This window comes from Plecotus auritus (assembly GCF_963455305.1).
Source record: "Plecotus auritus genome assembly, chromosome: 5".
Classification (NCBI taxonomy): Eukaryota; Metazoa; Chordata; class Mammalia; order Chiroptera; family Vespertilionidae; genus Plecotus; species Plecotus auritus.
In genome coordinates this window covers 80,902,600-80,923,621 of record NC_137776.1, presented here as the reverse complement: position 1 = coordinate 80,923,621, position 21,022 = coordinate 80,902,600, and the positions used below count along the sequence as shown (strand labels likewise).

The 21,022-nt window shown below is 39.0% G+C and overlaps 1 protein-coding gene across 4 annotated transcripts in view; it reads left to right on the top strand.

Moving 5' to 3' along the window:
• Window positions 1-21,022, top strand: part of R3HDM1 (R3H domain containing 1) — a 145,084-nt gene that overhangs the window by 83,245 nt on the left and 40,817 nt on the right. For all 4 annotated transcript variants that reach the window (XM_080667247.1, XM_080667245.1, XM_080667246.1 and 1 more), the window contains 2 exons: window positions 13,423-13,577; window positions 19,270-19,421. In XM_080667247.1, the coding sequence (XP_080523373.1) occupies window positions 13,423-13,577; window positions 19,270-19,421 (307 nt within the window). The remainder of the gene's footprint in view (window positions 1-13,422; window positions 13,578-19,269; window positions 19,422-21,022) is intronic.

Genomic DNA, 21,022 nt, shown 5'->3' with positions numbered 1-21,022 from the left:
GAAGGGATGAGCGCTTCATAGAACATATTCTAACCCCCAAAAAGATTTAATGCAACTGTTTCTGAAACTCTCCTTCACCTTTAACCATACTTAAACAGTCTGAACTAGATCTGGCAGAGTAGATGAGAAGGCAAAATCATCCCCTTTGTTAATGACCTCTGAAGCAACTGAATCTATTGACCAGTTGCTTCAGAAATTAACAATCCAATATTAAGTATGCCAAGACCCAAATCTTTATTTTCCACATACAAATATCAGTAGCACTTAGATAGTAAATACTATATAATTTAATATGTCAACTAATGTGATTATCTGAGGTTGTATCTTTTTTTAAATATATTTTCATTGATTTCAGAGAGGAAGGGAGAGGGAGAGAGAGATAGAAACATCAATGATGAGAGAGAATCATTGATTGGCTGCCTCCCGCACACCCCTACTGGGGATCAAGCTCACAACCCGCCATGTGCGCTTGACTGGAATCGAATCCGGGACCTTTCAATCCCCAGGCCGATGCTCTATCCCCTGAGCGAAACCAGCTAGGGCTGAGGTTGTATCTTTGTTTGTTTGGGGGGTTGCCTTTAAAACAGATTTATTTTCTCCTTATAAAAGTAAAACATACCATAACAACTAGAAAATACAGGAAAGAAGAATTTACTTTAATCACACATAATCCTACCTCCTCAAATACAGTACATTAATTTTTTCTTTCAATTTTTTTATATATACCATTTAAAAAATTTTTTTACAATAGTAAAGTCTGCCTTCTTGGCAAAGCAACTCAAATTGTGGAGAAGAAAGGCAAACTTAAGAAAATTCTGCTAGATGAATCTTCTTTCGACTCATGTGGAATATGGCAACAGGATATACCTTTTGAGCAAAGGCAGCATTTCAGGTAAAATAGCAAAGCTAAAGCCCAAAGAGGAACATTGGAGATTGACAGTGGCAATAATTAGGCTGAGAGGCATAGACCAAGAGATATGGAACCTGAAATAAGTCACCATTTGACCCTCCTCTTCCCTTTCCCAGGACCGTGGGCAAAATAAGTGAAAGAGAGTCCCTCCTAGGGAGAGGACACTATTGGCTGATCATATAAACCCTTAGACACCTGGTCTTTTTTCAGCCCCCAAGTTCATATACCTGCCATCTGAACTGACTGTTCAACCTGGCTGGTGTGTCTCAGTGGTTGAGCATGGACTGATAAACCAGGAGGTCATGGTTCGATTCCTGGTCAGGGCACATGCCCAGGTTGCAGGCTCGATCCCCAGTAGGGGGCCTACAGGACACAGCCAATTGATGTTTCTCTCTCATCCATGTCACTCTCATCAATTTTTCTATTTCTCTATCCCTTTCCTTTCCTCTCTTTAAAATCAATAAAAATGTTTTTGTTTTTTTTATGAACTGACTGTTCAGCATCCTTTCACTCTGATTCCTAATTTGGATAACAATGCTTATCGTCACAAATAATCTTCAGTTCAAATGAAAAAAAAGTTTCCTAGTTGATTGATTATTTACAATACTTTTCTGTTTTCCTATAATTAAATTTATCTTGAGACTTGGGTATGTTAAACTTCATTAAAAGTCTTTATTAACCAAAATGCTCAGAAAATGGAAAGTGGCCAGGTGTTTAGTGTTCTGCTTAATTGAACAGTTTACTGGAATATTCTATTTCAACATTTGTCCCTGAGAAAAGTGAAATTTAGAATCAGACTGCTGTGTAAAAATCCTAGCTACAACACTTACCAGCTGGTGACCTTAGACAAGGTACGAACCACTCCGTGCTTTTGTTTCTTTACCTAAATACTGGGGCTAAACTTGTACCTGTTTCATGAGCTTGTGAACATTAAATGAGTTAGCTTGTGAAAGTGCTTAGAAGAGTGTCTGAAACCTAATAAATGTCATGTAGTATCAAAGAAATGAAAGTTATGTAGTATTCTAAATAAAAAGGCATAGGAATTTTGGGCTAAATTTTTGTTTGGGCTGAATTCCAGAGTAGACATGAGAAACTGATATAGTTTGTTCTAAAATATTTAGTTTTTTATCCTGTTAGCTTCTTGAAACATTCTTCTTCCTTAAAGTGCTATAAAGTTCAGATCAGCTGAGTTCTTTTCTCATCCTCTGATTGTTAAGTTAAACTCTAAATGTATTATAAGAAAATTTACTTAAATACTTCCTTCCTATAGCCTTGTAAAATCCCTATTACTCACCTATCGAAGAGGCATTTTTTTCTCCATTGTGTTTCTGGCTCCTTTGTCGAAAAAGCATCTGCACCTATACATGTGGTTTTATATCTGAGCTCTCAGTTCTGTTCCATTGATCTGTGTGTCTATTTTTCTGCCAATACCATGTTGTTTTGATTTGAAAGAAAGAGGAAGGGAAAGGGAGAAAGAGAAACATTGATGTGAAAGAAACATCCATCTTCTGCATGTCCCCCCCCCCACCTCACTGGGGATCAAGCTCATAACCCAGGCATATGCCCTGACCAGGAGTCAAACCATTGTCCTTTGGTGCACAGCATGATGCCCAAACAACTGAGCCACACCAGCCAGGGCTGTAGTTTTTGTGTGTGTGTGTTATCCTTGCAAGGTTTTGGTATCAGGGTTATGTTGGCCTCATAAAACGTGTTAGGAAATATTACCTCTTCTAATTTTTTGGAAATGTTTGAGAAGAACAGGTATCAAATCTTCTTTGACTACTTGGTAGAATTTACCAGTGAAGCCATCTAGTCCTGGACTTTTATTTTTTGGGAGATTTTTGATAGCTGTTACAATTTCCTCAGTACTGATGGCTCTATATAGATTTTCTAATTCTTCATGATTCATTCTAGGGAGATCATATATTTCTAGGAACCTATTCGTTTCTTTAGGTTATTGAATTTGGTGGCATATAGTCTTTCATAGTATTCTAATATGATCTATTGTATATCTGTAGTGTCTGTGGTAACTTGTCTTTCATTTCTGGTTTTTTGTCTATATGAGTCTTTTCTCTTTTTCCCTTAGTGAGTCTAGCCAGAGTTTGTCAATTTTATCAGTCTTTTTTTAAAAAAAGCTCTTTATTGTATTAATTTTTTGTATAGTCATTTTGTTCTCTATTTCATTCAATTCTACTCTAATTTTTTATTATTTTCTTTCTTCTGCTGACTTTGGGTTGTTTTTGTTCTTTTTCTAGTTCTTTGAGATATAATGTTATATTGTTTACTTGGGATTTCTCTTGTTTCTTGAGATAGGCCTTAATATAAACTTCCCTTTTATTACTGCTTTCGCTGCATCCCAGAAGTTTTGATAAGTCCATTATCATTCTTGTTTGTCTCTCTATATTTTTTTATCTCACCTTTTATTTTTTCTTTGACCCAGTCATTTTTTAGTAGTATATTGTTTATACTTATGGGTTTCTTTTTTTAAAAAATATATTTTATTGGTTTTTTTTTTTTTTTACAGAGAGGAAGGGAGAGGGATAGAGTTAGAAACATCAATCAGCTGCCTCCTGCACACCCCCTACTGGGGGTGTGCCCGCAACCAAGGTACATGCCCTTGACTGGAATCGAACCTGGGACCCTTCAGGCCACAGGCCAATGCTCTATCCACTGAGCCAAACCGGTTAGGGCCTTATGGGTTTCTTTACTGCCTTTTTGCAGTTGATTTCGAATTTCAAAGCATGTGGTCAGAGAATATTCTTGGTGTGATTTTAATCTGAAATTTGTTGAGGCTAGTTTTGTGACAAAACATGTGGTCTATCCTTGAGAATGTTCCTCATTCACTAGAGAAGAATGTATAATCTGATGTTCTGGGATGAAAGGCTCTGAAAATGTCATTTATGTCCATTTGGTGTAGAGTTTAATTTAAGGCCGATACTTCTTTATTGATTTTCTGTTTGTATGATCTATCTAGAGCTGTCACTGGAATATTAAGGTCCTAACTATGATTGTGTTTTTGTCTGTTTTTCCCTTCAATTCTGTTAGTAGTTGCCTTATTTATTTTGCTGCTCCCTGATTGAGTGCATATATATTAAGAAGTATTATGTCGTCCTGGCCGGTGTAGCTCAGTGGTTGAGCATCACCCTATAAATCAGGAGGTCATGGTTTGATTCCCGGTCAGGACACATGACCAGGATTGATCACCAGTATGGGGCGTGCAGGAGGCAGCCAATCACTGATTCTCTCTCATCATTGATGTTTTATCTCTCTCTCCCTCTCCCTTCCTCTCTGAAATCAATTTAAAAAAATTTTTTTAAAGTACTATGTCTTTTTGATATAGTAATCATTATTATAAAATGTCCATCTTTGTCTCTTGTTACCTTTGTTTTCTTGAAATCTGTTTTATCGGGTCTAAGTATGGCTACATCAGCTTTTCTGTGAATGGTATTTACTTGGAGAATCATTTTTCACCTTTTCACTTTGAGTCTAACTTTGTCTTTGCAGTTTAGATGTGTCTCCTGAAGGCAGCATATTGTTGAGTTTTGTTTTTTGATCCAATCTGCTACTCTGCCTCTTCTTTCTGTTTCCTCTTTTTGTAAGCTACTAGTATGTCAGTTTTAGGTTTTTTTGTGTGTTGTTATCATTAGGTCTTATGAAAAATAAAGTTTCATGTATACAGTAGTCCTTTTTCTTTTGAATGTATCTGATCTCCATCCTCCTTTGCAAATTCATACCTTTACCTCTTCATACCTTTATGTTTTTGTTGTCATAAATTATCCCTGTTTATGCTGTTACATTTTTTGGTGGTCTTACGTACAGTTTTGTGACCTTTTGTTCTTTGTTTCAGGTAAAAAAAACCCTCTTGATTATTTCGTGCAGTGGTGGTTTTCTGGTGATAAATTTCCTCAGCTTCTATATGTCTGGAAAAGCCTTTATTCCTCCTTCATATTTAAAGGATAATTTGGCTGGCTATGTTATTATTGGCTGTAATTTCTCTCTTTTAATAGTTTGAATATTTGGTTCTATTCTCTTCTGGCTTGTAGAGTTTCTGCTGAAAAGTCCAATGATAAGATAATAGGCTTTCCTTTATAGGTTTCTTCTCCTTTTCCCTGACTGCCTTGAGAATTATTTCATATATATTATTGACTTCAGAGAGAAAGGGAGAGGGAGAGAGAGATAGAAACACCAATGATGACAGAGAATCATTGATCGGCTGCTTCCAGCACGCACCTTTCTGGGAATCGAGCCCGCAACCCAGGCATGTGCCCTTGACAGGAATCGAACCCAGGACCCTATAGTCCTAGGACTGAGGCTTTATCCACTGAGCCAAACTGGCTAGGGCGAGAATTGTTTCTTTGTCATTAATTTTTTTTTTAATCCTTACCCTAGGACTTGGTGGTGGTGGTTATTATTATTATTATTGTTGTTGTTGATTTTTAGAGAGGAAAGGGAGAGAAAGAGAGAGAAACATCTATATGAGAGAGAAACATGAATCAGTTGTCTCCTATACATGCCCCAACTGGGGATCAAACCGCAATCTTTTCGTGTACAGGATGACACTCCAACCAACTGAGCCATCTGTTTGTCATTAATTTTTGACAATTTTAAGACAATGTGCCTTGGAGAAGGCCTTTTTGTATTGAGGTCACTAGGTGGTCTGTGTTTCTTGGATTCGAGGATCTAGCTCTTTCCTGTTTGAATTGGCTCTCCGTTTCCTTCTCCCTCTTCTTCTGGTATGCCTATTATTCTTATACTAGGGGCCCTGTGCACAAAGATTCGTGCACAGGGGTGGGTTCCTCAGCCCAACCTGCACCCTCTCCAATCTGGGAGCCCTCAGGGGAGCCCTCTCCAATCCAGGAGTTTCTGTCTGTCTTTGCAATCATATGAGCGAATTGTCTGAGACCCCAACCCAGTTTAGTTTGGTGCTCACAGAATAATAGAGGTCTTTTTTTTTCTTTGCTCCATTGGTGGAGATTTCCTACAAGTTGCAGGATATCTTCCCTTTAATTTTTCCTCGACACTGTTACTTTTCTTATGTCTCTCTTTGCTTTCCCTCCATCCCCCACCTGCAACAGTAACTTGCTCCAGGCTCACTTTGCTCTAGGGTCTAGGAGATCCCACAACGCGTCTCCTGCCAGAACTATGATCCCCAGCATTCCTGGTGCTCCCCACGCTCTGGGCTTCCGCTTCTGGGCTTCCGGTCCAGGGGCTGCCACCAGAACTACGATTCCCAGAATTCTTGGTGCTCCCCACGCTCTTGGTTTCCACTTCCAGTCCAGGGGCTGCACAAATGAAAAGGACTGCGAACTCCAGCCAGCCCCAGGCCGTGCTGACAGGACTGGACACTCCAGTGGCTTACCCGGGACCCCGGCCGCTCGGAACCAGCACACACACCTGCTGGCCACAGGCTCAAAGCAGGCGGGGTCCCAGGGACGCCCACCCTGCCTCTGGCCGCTTGGCACGTGCACGCTGCCCACAGACCTGCCATCTTTGTCAGATTAATTTGCATAATTGGCTGTGGGCATCGTGGAGGTACTGTCAATTTACATATTTGTCTATTAGTATAGATTGCTCTTTCTGATGGAGTCAGATAGTTCTCATAGAGTTCTTTCATTTCCTTGTATGCTCAAGTCTCTCTTCACTTTGCATCACTTCTAGATTTCTATCTTCAGTATCACTGATCCTTTTCTCCATCTGGTCCACTCTATTTCCTATGCTTGCTAGTTTAATCTTGATCTCTTCTCTTTTTTTAAAATATATTTTTATTGATTTCAAAGAGGAAGGGAGAGGGAGAGAGAGGCAGAAACATCAATGATGAGAGAGAATCACCGGTTGGCCTCCTCTCGCACACCCCCCACTGGGGATCAAGTCCATAACCTGGGCATGTTCCCTGACTGGGTATTGAACAGTCACCTCCTGGTTAATAGCTCAGTGCTCAACCGCTGAGCCACACCGGCCAGGCTAATTTTGATCTCTTTTATAGAGTTTTTCATCTCCAGAATTTCTATTTGGTTCTTTTTAAATGTTTTAATCTCTTTGGTAAAGTACTAATTTTGTTCTTTGATTTGTTTTCTGAGCACATTAAATTGCCCCTCTATATATATTCTCCCATTTCATTGACTATTTTCAGAACTACCAAGTTGAATTCTCTGTCATTTATATCACATATTTACATGGCTTTAAGTTTGTTTTCTGGATATTTTTTCTTTTCTTTTCTTTTATTCCTGAGTTGCCTTTTTACCTTGGTTTTTCACAGTATTTGGCAGATTTCATCTCTGTCTAGGCATCTATGTATGAGTGATGCTTTTCTAGCAGATTAATACGAAAAGGTCTTTCTCTTCTTCTCCGATAGGTGACACTGAGTCAGTGTTTTTTCGTTGTTTTTATTGTTTTTATTTATTTTAGGAAGAGAGAGAGAGCGTACCAGCTAGACACATCTGTTCTTTCACCCATTCGTGCATTCATTGGTTGATTCTTATATGTGCCCAGACTAGGGATCAAACACATAACACGCGTATCACGATGACCCTCTAACCACTGAGGCTACGTGGCCAGGGTTGAATCACAAGATTTTTTTTAGCTCTGTGAAATCTCAAGGCTGTCCCCTGAAGCCCTTAGTGTAGCCTCGATGCATGGAGGTTGGGTCTCTGGAGAAAGTGGCCAGCTTATTTGTTGTTTTGCCTTCCCAGTAATGGTGACCTCGGACCTTTCCAGGGTCCCCCCTCATGCCTTGATCCAGGACCAGTTGCAGAGTACACCCTTTGCTCAGGGAAAAAGTGAATCTGTAGTACAAGTTATTGGGTTTGCAGGTAATGTGCTCCGTAACTGGACACCAAGTGCAAATAGAGGCTATGAGGGGCAGCAGGGCTCTATGGATTTGTTTCTCTGCCTAGAATGCTGATGGCCTGAAAACTGCAGTTACTCTTCCATGCACCTGCACTTGCTCTTCTGTGTACCTGTAGGAATGTCCACCTAATCTCTTTGCTCCTCCCAACTGAAGGGAGTGCCAGCCATAACCCCTTCAGCCACAACTGGATTCCTCCCTTCTCCAGGCTGAGCCCCACCATGAGCTCCTGGCTATAGGGCTATATCCATGGCTTGTCTCAGCCCTTCTCCCTTCTCAGCCTCCCCTTTTGTTCCCACTTGCCCACCTTTACATGTTTCAGTGCACAGATCTTTCAGGCGTGCTTTATGTTGAGCAGGGACCTTGTTGAGTTATAGCTGTTCCAATTGGAATTTCAAGGGGATCTCTCACACCACCATTCCTCTTATGTCACCCTGTATGTTTCTGTTAAAAGACACCTTTCCATATGCAACATCTTCCCACTTGTCACTGCCAATGCTGCTCTCCAAATGCAACACCTTCCCTTATGCATAAGAGCCTATCTTCTATAATCATTATATATCTCTTATGATTTTAATATATATTATTTTTATTTCATTCTGTTAAGAATATGCTTTTCTCTATTGTTTAATCAGCAAGCATAAATATTGAGTGCTTGGCTAGCTGATAACTGATGAGTGTTCTGAGGGGTTTTGTTTGTTATTTCTAACCTCAACCTTAAAAAAAACACCATATTTCAGGATTTTTTAAAGGCATACAAAAACCATGAGTGATCAATTAGAACAATTTTATATTATACTAGAGGCTCAAGGCCCGGTGCATGAATTCGTCCCATCGGGCCAGGCTGGCACGGGGGAGGGGCCACAGGCAGTTGGCTGGCCAGCCTTGACCCTGATTGGGGTATTGGGGGCATGGCCAGCTGGGAGAGGGGTCGCGGATGGTTAGCAGCCAGCCCCGCCCCTGATCGGGGTGTTGGGGGCCGATCGGGGGCTGGACAGACCGGGGGGGCAGGGGGCAATAGGGGCTCGGATCAGACTGGTTGGCTGCTACAGTGCACGTCATAGCTACCGGTCGTTCTGGTCATTCCGGTCATTCCGCCGTTCCAGTTGCTGGGCTTTTATATATATAGATTAACTATAGAGTTTTAAGAGATGTGAAATAAGACAATGAATAAAATTATGAGATTAAAATGAGTTTAAAGAAGATATTTTCTTTTAAAGCACTTGGCATTCTTATTTTTAATAACTTCACTATTTAAGATCATGTTCCTGTGTATTTATGTTGCTTCTGAATGAAGTGGTAATATTAGTTATTTTTCTATTTTCACAGTCTTTAAAATCTAGAACTTCTGTTTCATTCTCACTGTTCTTTCACTTGTAAACTGTTTGGTTCACCAATATTCTATTCTACCTCATCTACTTTTCATTCCATATGCCATATCCAGCCCCTCCTGACTGTGCCCTGTCCCTCAAGTATATTATTCATTTTTTTACTTTTCCAGACTTTTTTCTTTTTCTTTAAGTCCAAGCCCAAATGTCACCACCTCTTATCAGGATTAATTTATCCCTCATGTTTTTATAAGAGCCTATTTATTCTGCTACCCTGTACAGTATCATGGCTAAGAATATCTAATTGAAAAGATAGGCACCATGTCTTACTCATCTTTATATCACCCACCAGACACACCCTGGGCTCACAGCATTCTTTTTACAACCGTCTGTAACAAATGCCTAGGTGCTGGAGTCAAATGTTTTAGATGTTATGTTATGTTTTCACATTTTCAAAATGTGCATGATGTTTGTGTGGAGATGTGCATGTATGTGTGTGTGTCTCTCTATCTCTATTAGTTAGTAGCCATGGATATTAATGGAGATTCAGTAGCATTCAGGAATCTGAAATAGCACTGGAAATTCACTGATGCAAATTTCATAGTATAGAGTCCAAGTGAGTCTACATTATACCACTATGACATGAAATCTGCAGCTATTGAAAGCTTTCTGAGTCAGACTTTCTATTAATAAGAGAATTTTAGGTGGAAGGCTTCCAAGGTGAATCTCCAAAAATTAGTAAAATGTTTTTTCACTTAAAAGTATTTTATTGAGCCCTAGCCAGTTTTGCTCAGTGGATAGAGCATTGGCCTTCAGACTGAAGGGTCCCAGGTTCGATTCCGGTCAAGGGCACATGCCTGGGTTGCGGGTTTGATCCCCAGTAGGGGGTGCAAGAGGCTGCCCATCAATGATTCTCTCTCATCATTGATATTTCTATCTCTCGCTCCCTCTCCCTTTCTCTCTGAAATCAATAAAAATATATGTTTTAAAGGGAAAAAAAAGTATTTTATTGAAATACCCATAATTTTAAAGTTTTCACATGGAATTTTTAAAATAACCAATTAACTCTTAATTATTTAGTTTTAAGTTTACAGGAAGCAGAGCTTTTGCGGGGGGACATTAGTAAATTTAGAGAAAGGAAATCAGAAGCACATTTGCACATAAACTGAGTTTTGTTTTGTTGGGTTTTTTTTGTGTGTGTTTTTTTGTTTGTTTGTTTTTTTCAAAGTTGCATCCTATAACTGAATATATTGTGAATAAACTACAAAAGTAAGTTGAAAATTACTTGAAGTTTTTTAGGGGGATTTCTTTTTTTTTTTTTTTTTTTTTTATATATTTTATTGATTTTTTTACAGAGAGGAAGGGAGAGGGATAGAGAGCTAGAAACATCGATGAGAGAGAAACATCGATCAGCTGCCTCCTGCACACCCCCTACTGGGGATGTGCCCGCAACTAAGGTACGTGCCCTTGACCGGAATCGAACCCGGGACCCTTCAGTCCGCAGGCTGACGCTCTATCCACTGAGCCAAACCGGTTTCGGCTAGGGGGATTTCTTAGTCAAGGTATTTTAAGTCAGATTGTATTACATTAAATACTGCCAAGTGTCCACATTTTTCTTTTAAATTTTAGTGGACTGTAACTCTGACAAGTCCATTATAAGAAGTTAGTCTATAAAGATCTAAGCCCGAATTTTTTTTTTGTCAGCAACATTTTTTTTTTTTTGTCTAAAGTTTTACATATGTCTCCTTTTTCCCCGATTGACACCCCCAACCCCAGCCATTCCCACCCTGGGCAAGCCCTAAACCCCCCCCCCCGCCCCCCGCCCCCGGTGTCTGTGTCCATTGGTTATGCTGATATGCATGCATACAAGTCCTTTGGTTCCAAATTCTTTTTTGTTTTGTTTTTGTTTATCCTCACCTGAGGGTATTTTTTTCTCTTTTCTTTTTTTTTTTTTTTTTAGTATATTTTTATTGATTTCTGAGAGGACAGGAGAGGGAGAGAGATAAAAACATCAATGATGAGAAAGAGTCATTGATCGGTAGAGAGAGTGGAAGAGAGGAGGAGAGACAGAGAGAGAGAGACATTGGTGTGAGACACATTGATTCCTTGCCTCCCACACACTCCCTGACTGGGGCTGGGGCCTGCAACCAAGGTACATGCCCTTGACCAGAATCAAACCTGTGACCCTTCAGTTCCAGGCCAAGGTTCTAACCCCTGAGCAAAACCCGTTTGGGCTAGTCCTAAATTCTAATGCTGCAATATATACATGCATGCCTCTGTGTGTGTGGCGGCGGGTGGTGGTGGTTGTGTTTAGAGGTGGCATTTCCAACACAAGAAAACATATTCACGTCCCATTTTCACTCCTGCCCTTTATTTCCCTAGGTGTGGAAGTGTATCAGTATATTTTTTTACAGTGTTTTGGTATTTAGGGCATTAATTTAAAGTACTTGTCATTTGATAAACTGAAAATAGGGTTGAATATTAAGTATACTAAAGAACAAGAAAGAAATTTCTGCTTGTCCTTTATCTGCCTACAAGTTTAAATATTATATGAAATTCACAGGGGGTAAGGTTTAAGAAACAGTGTATTGTCAATCACTTATTACAGATAAGGATTAGAATATACATTTCTTGTACAAAGTTAGAAAAGTCATTTGAATTATGGTCATAAAGCACTGTTGCCATAGAAATATGAAAGGGTTCACTATAACTGGATTTTTACTTTGTTGTTGTTAATATGTTGCTTAGTTACCAGGTATACTTTATATTTTTAGGGAAGGTTACTGCTAGATTTTATTTAGTTATTTAATCATTGAGCAGAATCATCAAGGCTTCTGGGGAACTATAGTCATGCTGTTGTCTACAGTCACTACCTGAGGTGGGGTCTTTGCCATTTCTGTTGCTGTAGGGATTAACAAGGATGGAAATGTAAACTGATATTTATGAGAGAGCAAAATATATTAGTGGTGTTATCAGAGAAATCATTTCATTGACCTTCATTTATGGAAGTGTTTATAGGCAATGTCATAGTTAGGTTCATCTTTGTAGAAATTTTTAAATACCCTTAAACTAGAAGGTTAGTTATTTATTTTTATCTGGTTTCTTTTTCTTTTTCTTTTTTTAATATATTCTTATTGATTTCAGAGAGGAAGGGAGAGGGAGAGAGAGATAGAAACATCAATGATGAGAGAGAATCATTGATTGGTTGCCACCTGCATGCCCCACACTGGGGATCGAACCTGCAACCAGAGCATGTGACCTGGTCAGGAATCAAACCGTGACTTCCTGGTTCATAGGTCAACGTTCAACCACTGAGCCATGCCAGCTGGGCTGTTTTTTGTGTGTGTGTGTGTGTGTTTTTACCAGGATTTGTTGTAGCTTTTAATAATGTATGTAAGTCTTAAACTAGTTGGTTTACATAAGGAATCCTCTTAGGTTCAGGAGACAAAATACAATTCATATTCACTACTCAAAACTTATTTCAGATTCTTATTTAAATAACTGAAAATTTCAGTCGATAAAAGTAAATTTACAGTCTTAACTGACTACTTCAGTTACCAAAAGGGCCTTCAGAATAGGGAAGAATTGTCCTTTTTTCTTTGATTTGTGACTTCTGGCAGATTAATCTCATTGAGCATCTGTTTCTCTGTCTGGTGACCTTAAAACAATAAAGAAATAATCTTTTAAAAAATTGCTAAATGACTCCATTTTTCTTGTGCCCTTGACACATTCCTAATATAAGGATTTATATCTTAGTGTGATTTAAAAAACAAACAAACATATAAGCATTCTGTAAAAGTGGCCCCCTTTCCCCTTTTTTTGGCCTCCAGAAATGCCAGCCTCATGGGCACGCAGCTACACGGGGCCCCATGCTTAAGGCAATGTTCTATTACCAATACAAAATCCTCAATTTTTTTAGCAAGGTGCCCTACATTTGTTTTTTTGGTTTTGTTTGTTGATTTTGCACTGGCCCCACAAATTATGTAGCTACTCCTGGTCCCCAGAAACTAGTTGTGATAACATTTTAATACATACTAAATAGTAATTGTCTGTGTAATCCAAGTCTACAACCCAGTAAATTTCCACAACTACAAAGGGAATCTTTGTACACAAATTTTATTAGAATGTATTATAAGGGAGAAAAAAAAATGTAGCTGACTTGGGTTACCTACATAGTAAACCTTTTCAATGTTAGCTCTCATAATAGAAGATTGTTTGAAATTTGTTGTTTAGAACAAAATTCTATCATTTTAGAACACAAATTACTTGCTTAAAGTACAAAAACACCCTACTAGATCAAATAAATTCAAAGCAGGATTTAACTCGTTGTGTCATTACAGGTTATCAAGTTATGCCCAACCAGCAGCAAAACTACCAAGGAATAGTTGGAATTCAGCAACCCCAGAGTCAGAGCCTGGTTGGTGGCCAACCAAACAGCATAGGAAATCAGATTCAAGGAGTGGTCATCCCCTACCCTTCAGTGCCATCATATCAGGTACGTTATCACTCACCTCCTTTGGGTAGAGGTGATTTTGAATAAATAAAATGTATAGCTATGATGCATTGTCTCTCTTCTTTTAATATGGGATTAAAAGGTTATCCAACGTTCTATAATACGTAACTTTATAGTCTTAAGAGTTTTATTAGTCATAGCACTTTTGTTTTATCCTCATTTTATTGCTTTATTCATTCGCTTCATTAATTTTTAGGGAAAAAATATTGAGCTACTTTGATATTGACAAGTAAATTTAGCCTGGCATTAGCTGTGTTTCTGACTACCTAAGTATATAAGCAAGTATCTTACTCTATAATTCAGCCTCTTAAGGAAAGTGGAATGGGAGGGAAAATAGCAATGGAAATAGGTATTTGAAATAGTGAAATGGAGTACAGGCTATCAGTGCTTATAGAATAGAGGAGAATGTGCAGTTGCCCATGCTGGAACTGATTATTTCCCCCACCTCAATCCCAAAAGAAATGACATGTATTAAAAATGACATGGATTTTAATTTATAGTTCTAAAGTAGAAATACCAATTGTTTCATGAATAAGTCATATTTTTTATTATAATGTGCCACGTTTTCAGAAATGGGTTTTACCTCCCTTCATCTTTCTGGAATGAATTGCAAGTGGGTTTGTTTTATTACCTCACTAGAGGCCTGGTGCATGGATTCATGCACTGGTGGGTCCCTTAGCCTGTCCTGCGCCCTCTCATAACCCGGGACCCCTAGGGGGATGTCATACTGCCAGTTTTGGCCCAGTCCGCGGATCAGGCCAAAACCGGCAGTCCGACATCCCCTGAGGCATGTAGTAGTGCACAAAGTGGCAGATGGCCAGGCACCACACCACTCCCACTCATCCTGGCCCCACTGTGCCTGCCACCACTGCCGCTCCATAGCGTGCTGCCACAGAGGCAGGAGAAGCTTGCGCTGCCGCAGCGGCACTCACCAGCCGTGAGCTGGTGTCTGGTGCCCGTTAGTCACCTGAGCGGCACTCCCACTGTGGGAGTGCACTGACCACCAGGGGGCAGCTTCTGCATTGAGCATCTGCCCCCTGTGGTCAGAGCATGTCATAGCAACCGGTTGTTCGGTCACTTAGGCTTTTATATATATATATAGATGGTTTTCCATAACTGAGTCTAATGTTAAGAAATCCAAAGATCATTTTCATTCATCTCCCCAAGGTAAAAACAATCTAGTTGGGAAGATAAATGTACATGTATGTTATCTAAACATAATTAAATTTGTGATAGTATTCAGACTGGTAACTGAATGAATCATGAAATACAACCATGAACAGATTAGGGACTTAATAAGTATTCTGGGAAGATATAAACCTTAAATTATCTCTTAAAATAACAGGCATAAATTGGTTAGGAAGACATTCTGGGGAAGGGAAGTATATGAGCAAAGGTGCTAGCATATTCCATTTAATTCCAGGAAGTCAAAATTGAAATTAAAATGTAAAATGTGGAATTATCAAGGATATCTAGTCTTGAAGCCCCCTAATTATAGAAGGCAATTAAGGAAAAAGAAAAAAATACATTCTGAAACTAGATATTTTTAAAGTCTATTTTTATTGATTTTAGAGAGAGAGGAAAGGAGAGGGAGAAACATTGATGTGAGAAATATCAATCGGTTGCCTGCTGCACGTACCCCAACTGGATTCAAACCTGCAACCTGGGCATGTATCCTGATCCAGAATCAAACAGGCAACCTTTTGGTACACAGGATGATGCTCACCCAACTGAGCCACACCAGCCAGAACATGAAAGTAAATTTTGCATCTTTCTTTTCTCATATTTTGAATGCTTTTTATTTTGTATCCTCCATGCATGAGCCTAGGTTCATCAGACTGCCCATCCCCTACTTTCTTCATAGCTAGACAGTCTACAGGATCAGTACCAAGGAACTCTCCCTTCTCAAGAACCCTGATCATGCTACCTAATCCAGTACATTGAGCATCTATTAGACAAGATGCCCAGGCACTGCATAAATAAGATTTACTCTTGGCCTTAGTGGCTCACAGTCTAGTGTAAGAAATATAATTTTTATTTGTTTTTATTTTTTGTTAATCCTCACCCAAGGAAATTTTTTCCCATTGGTATTTAGAGAAAGTGGAAAGGAGAGGGAGAGACAGAGAGAGAGACACATCAATTGGTGGCCTCCCACACAACCCCAACCTAAGCCGGGGATTGAGGCTGCAACCCTTCACTCCATGGGCTGATGCTCTAACCATTGAACCAAACTGGCCAGGGCAAGGAATGTAATTTTTAAATAAAGTATAACCTTGTTGGTGTCGTTTTAAAAATGGAGCTAGATATTAAAAATGCTTCAGAGCTAAGACAGTTATTTCTATAGCATACATTTTTATAAGCTATAAATTATTTTCCCATGGCATTTCATGTAATCCTCACACTGGGTGAATGATTATGGGAAATGTTATACTCTGATGAGCAATGAATGACAGCCTCTTTATACTTCTTCCTACATTTGGTAGATAAGCTGTATGGTGATAAACTGTTGCCTAAAAAATAAGCCAGAAAAGTCATCTGTCCTCAGTAGAGTGTATTCTGTGGCTGTACATTCTCAAGTACTGTTCCCTTTCTCTTTTAGTACTTCAATTTTCTTCATTACCACTAGCTGCAGCAAATATGTCAAACTCACGGCTGGCGGGCCGCACGCCTCATTTAAGTTTGCCATGCTTGAGCTATAGATTCTATAGTTTAAATCATGTAAATTGAGCTGTGTCGTTCTTCCTAAATCTGCCCTGTATATGTATTAACTTAGTTACAACCAGAAATAATCCTATATAATAAAGATGTAATATGCAAATGGTTGTTACGCCATGAAGTGTAATGACTGACCACATAACGACCGGATCACAGATCAGCAGGAGGGTGGGGCAGCGAGCTACAAGTGGGTGGCAGAGAGCTACAGGAGGGGGCAGGGCAGCAAGCTATAAGGGGGGATGGGGGGGAACTACAGGAGGGCAGGGCAGCGGGTGGAGAGCTACTGGAGGGCGGCAGCAAGCTACTGGTGAGCCTAAGTGACCTTTACGGTGGAACGACCAGAACAACCGGTCGCTATGATGCACACTGACCACCAGGGGGCAGATGCTCAATGCAGGAGCTGCCCCCTGGTGGTCAGTGTGCTCCCACAGGGGGAGCGCCGCTCAGCCAGAAGCCGGGCTCACGGCTGGCGAGCTCAGCTGTGGTGGTGGGAGCCTCTCCCGCCTCCACTAAGGAGCAGCGAGCCAAGCAGTAAGGAGCAGTGAGCAGGTGGGCAGTAAGGAGTGAAGAGTCCCAGACTGCAAGAGGGCACATGCCAGGCTGAGGGAACACCTCCCCACCTCCTACCCCCCAAGTGCATGAATTTTGTGCACTGGGCCTCTAGTAATCTCAGAATGTTCACACTGCCTCTGTAGACAAAAAGACTGAAATAATATTGTGTTACACTGAGTTGGATATATCACACTAGTAACTTTCATTACAATGATTGGGCCAAATTGAAAGTAATTAAGAGATTACTGTGTATTTTGAGAGGACCAGTTACATTTCAGAAACATGCTGTATAGGCCAGACTTAGAAGTTAATCATGAACTTAAAAATCATGGGGCCCAAGTATAGAGAACAGCACAAACTGAGGCTCTGAGCCAGAGGGCATGGATTCAAATCCTGACTTCCCTACTTACTAGCTATACAACCTTGGACAAGTTACTTACCCTCTAATTCCCCATCTATAAAACAAGGATGACAAAAGTATCTTATTAGGGTTGTTAGAAAGATTTGATGTGCCCAGCCAGTGTGGCTCAGTGGTTGAGTGTCTACCCAGGAACCAAGAGATCACAGTTCGATTCTAGGTCAGGGCACATACCCAGGTTGCAGGCTTGATCCCCAGAAGGGGATGTGCAGGAGGGAGCCGATCAATGTTTCTCTATCAATATTTCCATCTCTATCCCTCTCCCTTCCACTCTCTCTCTAAAAATCAGTAAAAACAAGGGGAGATATAGTAATACTTTCAACAATAAAGAATTTAAATTAAAAAATATAATAAGTAGGAATTTTTAAAAAAGAAAAAAGAAAGATCCACTGTTCACCAAATGCCTACTGTGCTAGAACCTGTAAATGGATATTGTAATAAAAATAATACCTCCCGTGAGATGAAGGTGGCATCCCTTTTTTTTTTTTTCCAGATAAGTGACTGGCATCTCAGAATAGTAAAGCTGTTTGCCCAATGTCACATAGATAGCAAAGTGGTGAAGCTGGTATCACATCCAGATATGTTAAGCTTCAAGGCTCATACTCCTTCTGATACACAGGGTATCTCACTGATGCCCTACCTTAGTTTTACTCAGCTCTACTTGAAGTGAACTGTGTTACTCTTTCTATTTCAAATGGTCATCCTTATTTGGAAATAGCTTTATTTTTTAAAATAACTTTTACTTAGGGGCATGAGTCTTATCTTTCTTTTTTAAAAATCTAATGCATCTAGCCTACTGTACAATTGATAATGCTAGTAAAAAACAATAGCTGGCAAACAAAAAAAGAAATAAAGTGGTAGTGTTATGGCTAACTTATCAGGACAGCCTGTTGACAGTTTTAGCTTATTCCTTAACTAGTCATACAGTAAAACCTCGATATAACGGATTAATTTGGGCAACGAGGTATCCATTGAAGCTGAAAGCCCATTATATAATAAAATATGTTTTCCAAATGTATATGTTAAAAAATTGATAAGTTAATTTACCTGTTTTATGTAAACACATTTGTTTAATTAAAATTAAGGGCCTGAACCAGTTTGGCCCAGTGGATAGAGCGTCGGCCTGTGGACTGAAGGGTCCGGGGTTCGATTCTGGTCAAGGGCACATGCCCAGGTTGCGGGCTGGATCCCCAGTGGGGGGCATGCAGGAGGCAGCCAATCAATGATTCTCTCTCATCATTGATGTTTCTCTCTCTCTCCCTCTCCCTTCCTCTCTTAAATAAATAAAAAAATAAAAAATATTAAAAAAATTAAGTATGTATGAAAAGTTTAATTTCACAGAAAAGTTTTCTAGTTATATTTTTGTAATTTAAATTTCCTACTGAATACGTCTAGTAAATGTATGCATTCACCAATCACCTTGAATGAAAAAATGCACACGGCTGGGGGGTGTGACTTAGCTAAGTGTACATCGGAACATCAGCCAGCATGCGTTAAAACTGCTGCAGAAAGTCATGCCAGGCAACAACAGAACCAATTACCCCGAGTGATGTGGTGTGATCATGTGCTAGTCATTACCTGAACATTGTTTACAAACATTGTTTACGAGCGGTGTTACTTTTAGATATAAATATGTAGACTATAGTTGTAAATATATAATGTTTATATTGGCAAAATTACTACAGTGCTTTTCCCAACATGTGGCCTATTCGCTAAAATTTGTTAAAAATAATAGTGAATTAATAACACAAAAAAATAATGTTAATTTAATTATGAGCAAATCTTGGTTAAGGCCATTTTTAAATTAACAGGGTATTAATTTCCACATATAACATATGGATCAGAAATTTTGTTCATTAAGTTGTCCATAAATCAAGGTCCACAAAATCAAGGGTTTACTGTACTTGAAAAGTTTATGAAGGCTAGAGACATTAACATTTGCAAGAGTTTGAAGAACTTGTTCCCTTTAAATTGTCTTTCAAATTTTAGGTTTCACTGCCTCAAGGTTCTCAAGGAATTGCCCATCAGACTTATCAACAGCCTGTTATTTTCCCTAATCAATCTAATCAAGGATCTATGCCCACAACAGGAATTCCAGTTTACTATAGTGTCATTCCACCAGGCCAACAAAATAATTTAAGGTGAGTATGACTAAGAAAACTAATCCTATAGCTTCTCATTTTTTATCATGATTTTGGTCTGTTGCTAATTTTAAAGTTGCCTCAAGGGCATTACCTGAGATCATTCTCTAATGTAGAATAGAAAAACTATGATACACAATGAGGGGAAAAGGAGACATATGTAATACTTTAAACAATAAAGAATTTAAAATAATAACAAATAAATAAATAAACAAAAAATTTTTAAAAGAATAACTATGATACAATCTATTTTTCTAATATTTCTTTTAGTCTCCTTTTACTTACCCACGTGGAATAAAATAGTTGGACATAGACCTTGGAGTTTAGAGCATTTGTTTGTCAATATTTAAGGATTTTTATAGGAGTTTGATGAGAATATGTTTCCTTTATAAAACATCAGCAGCAAAATATCATACTGAAATTTTTCAGACTCTGGGAAGCTCATTTTTTATCAGTAAGGGGAGGAAGGTATATAAGCGAAGCAAATGATAGTAGCTCTGCATTAAAGCAAGTCATGAATTATTCCATTAGCTACTTCAGCTTGGAAGAATAGAAGCTTCTGTGATAAACTTAATGTGTTAAAAATAGTAATTTTCCTTTGAATTGGGTACCTGTAGTTTTTGTTCAGAGTGTATTATAGTCCTTCATTTATTCTCAGGACATCCCTATGGGGTTGTCAGAGGGACCTCAGTGCTCTTATAAGAAGGGGTCTTTAGTTATAATTGCTGATAAGAGGTTGCCACCCAGTTACCGTTACAAGTGATATTTATGGGTAAAGAGGGGATTAACATACTTGCTTCAGTGAATCTGCTTGGGAAATGGGACTTGGCTCTCATTTTATGTGTTGTCAGAAACACACACACACCCCCCCCCATACACCCCATCCCCCGAGGAATTCGCATGGCTCTGTGGCTGCCCCAGGTTAAAGAGGCCTGGCCCAGAGTAGAAGCTTAGTAAATCCATACTAAATTAAAACACTTCTTTAATGACAAAGGCCAACTTGCACATAATTAATTCTCATTTATGTACCATATTATTGGCCTTAATATTATTTTGTTTCTGTAACTCTATATACTTTTAAAATTTTTTATTTAAATTTTTTATCACCGAATTATGCTTGTTGACACAGTGAAGCAATCAATATAAAGATGTGTAAAAGGAAAGCTAACTATCATGTTCCCACTCTGGTCACCAGTGCTCACAAGCTGTTATGCATTCTGTTTGCATTGGCCTGCTCAAACATATGTGCATATAAATACATATTTATATGTATTGGAATTGGTTGATAGGTTCTAGTGAAATAGACATTATCTTGCATTTTTCCCTTATTAATATATCATGAAATCAGATAAATAAGTATTAGTCTAAAACATTCTGTTATGGTTTTGTTGTGGTCTTTTTTTTCCATCTGATTTCTTTATAAACATAACTTTACATAAATGAGATCTTGCCATAAAGGCAGTTTTTTGTTGTTCTATTTGGATCATTTCACACACACACACACAGTCTGGGTAACCCATGTTTCTGTCCTGGTCTGTGTCCTTTTTCACTTTTCTCTTTGCAACTAATTATATACTAACATAGATGTGGATATGAAAACA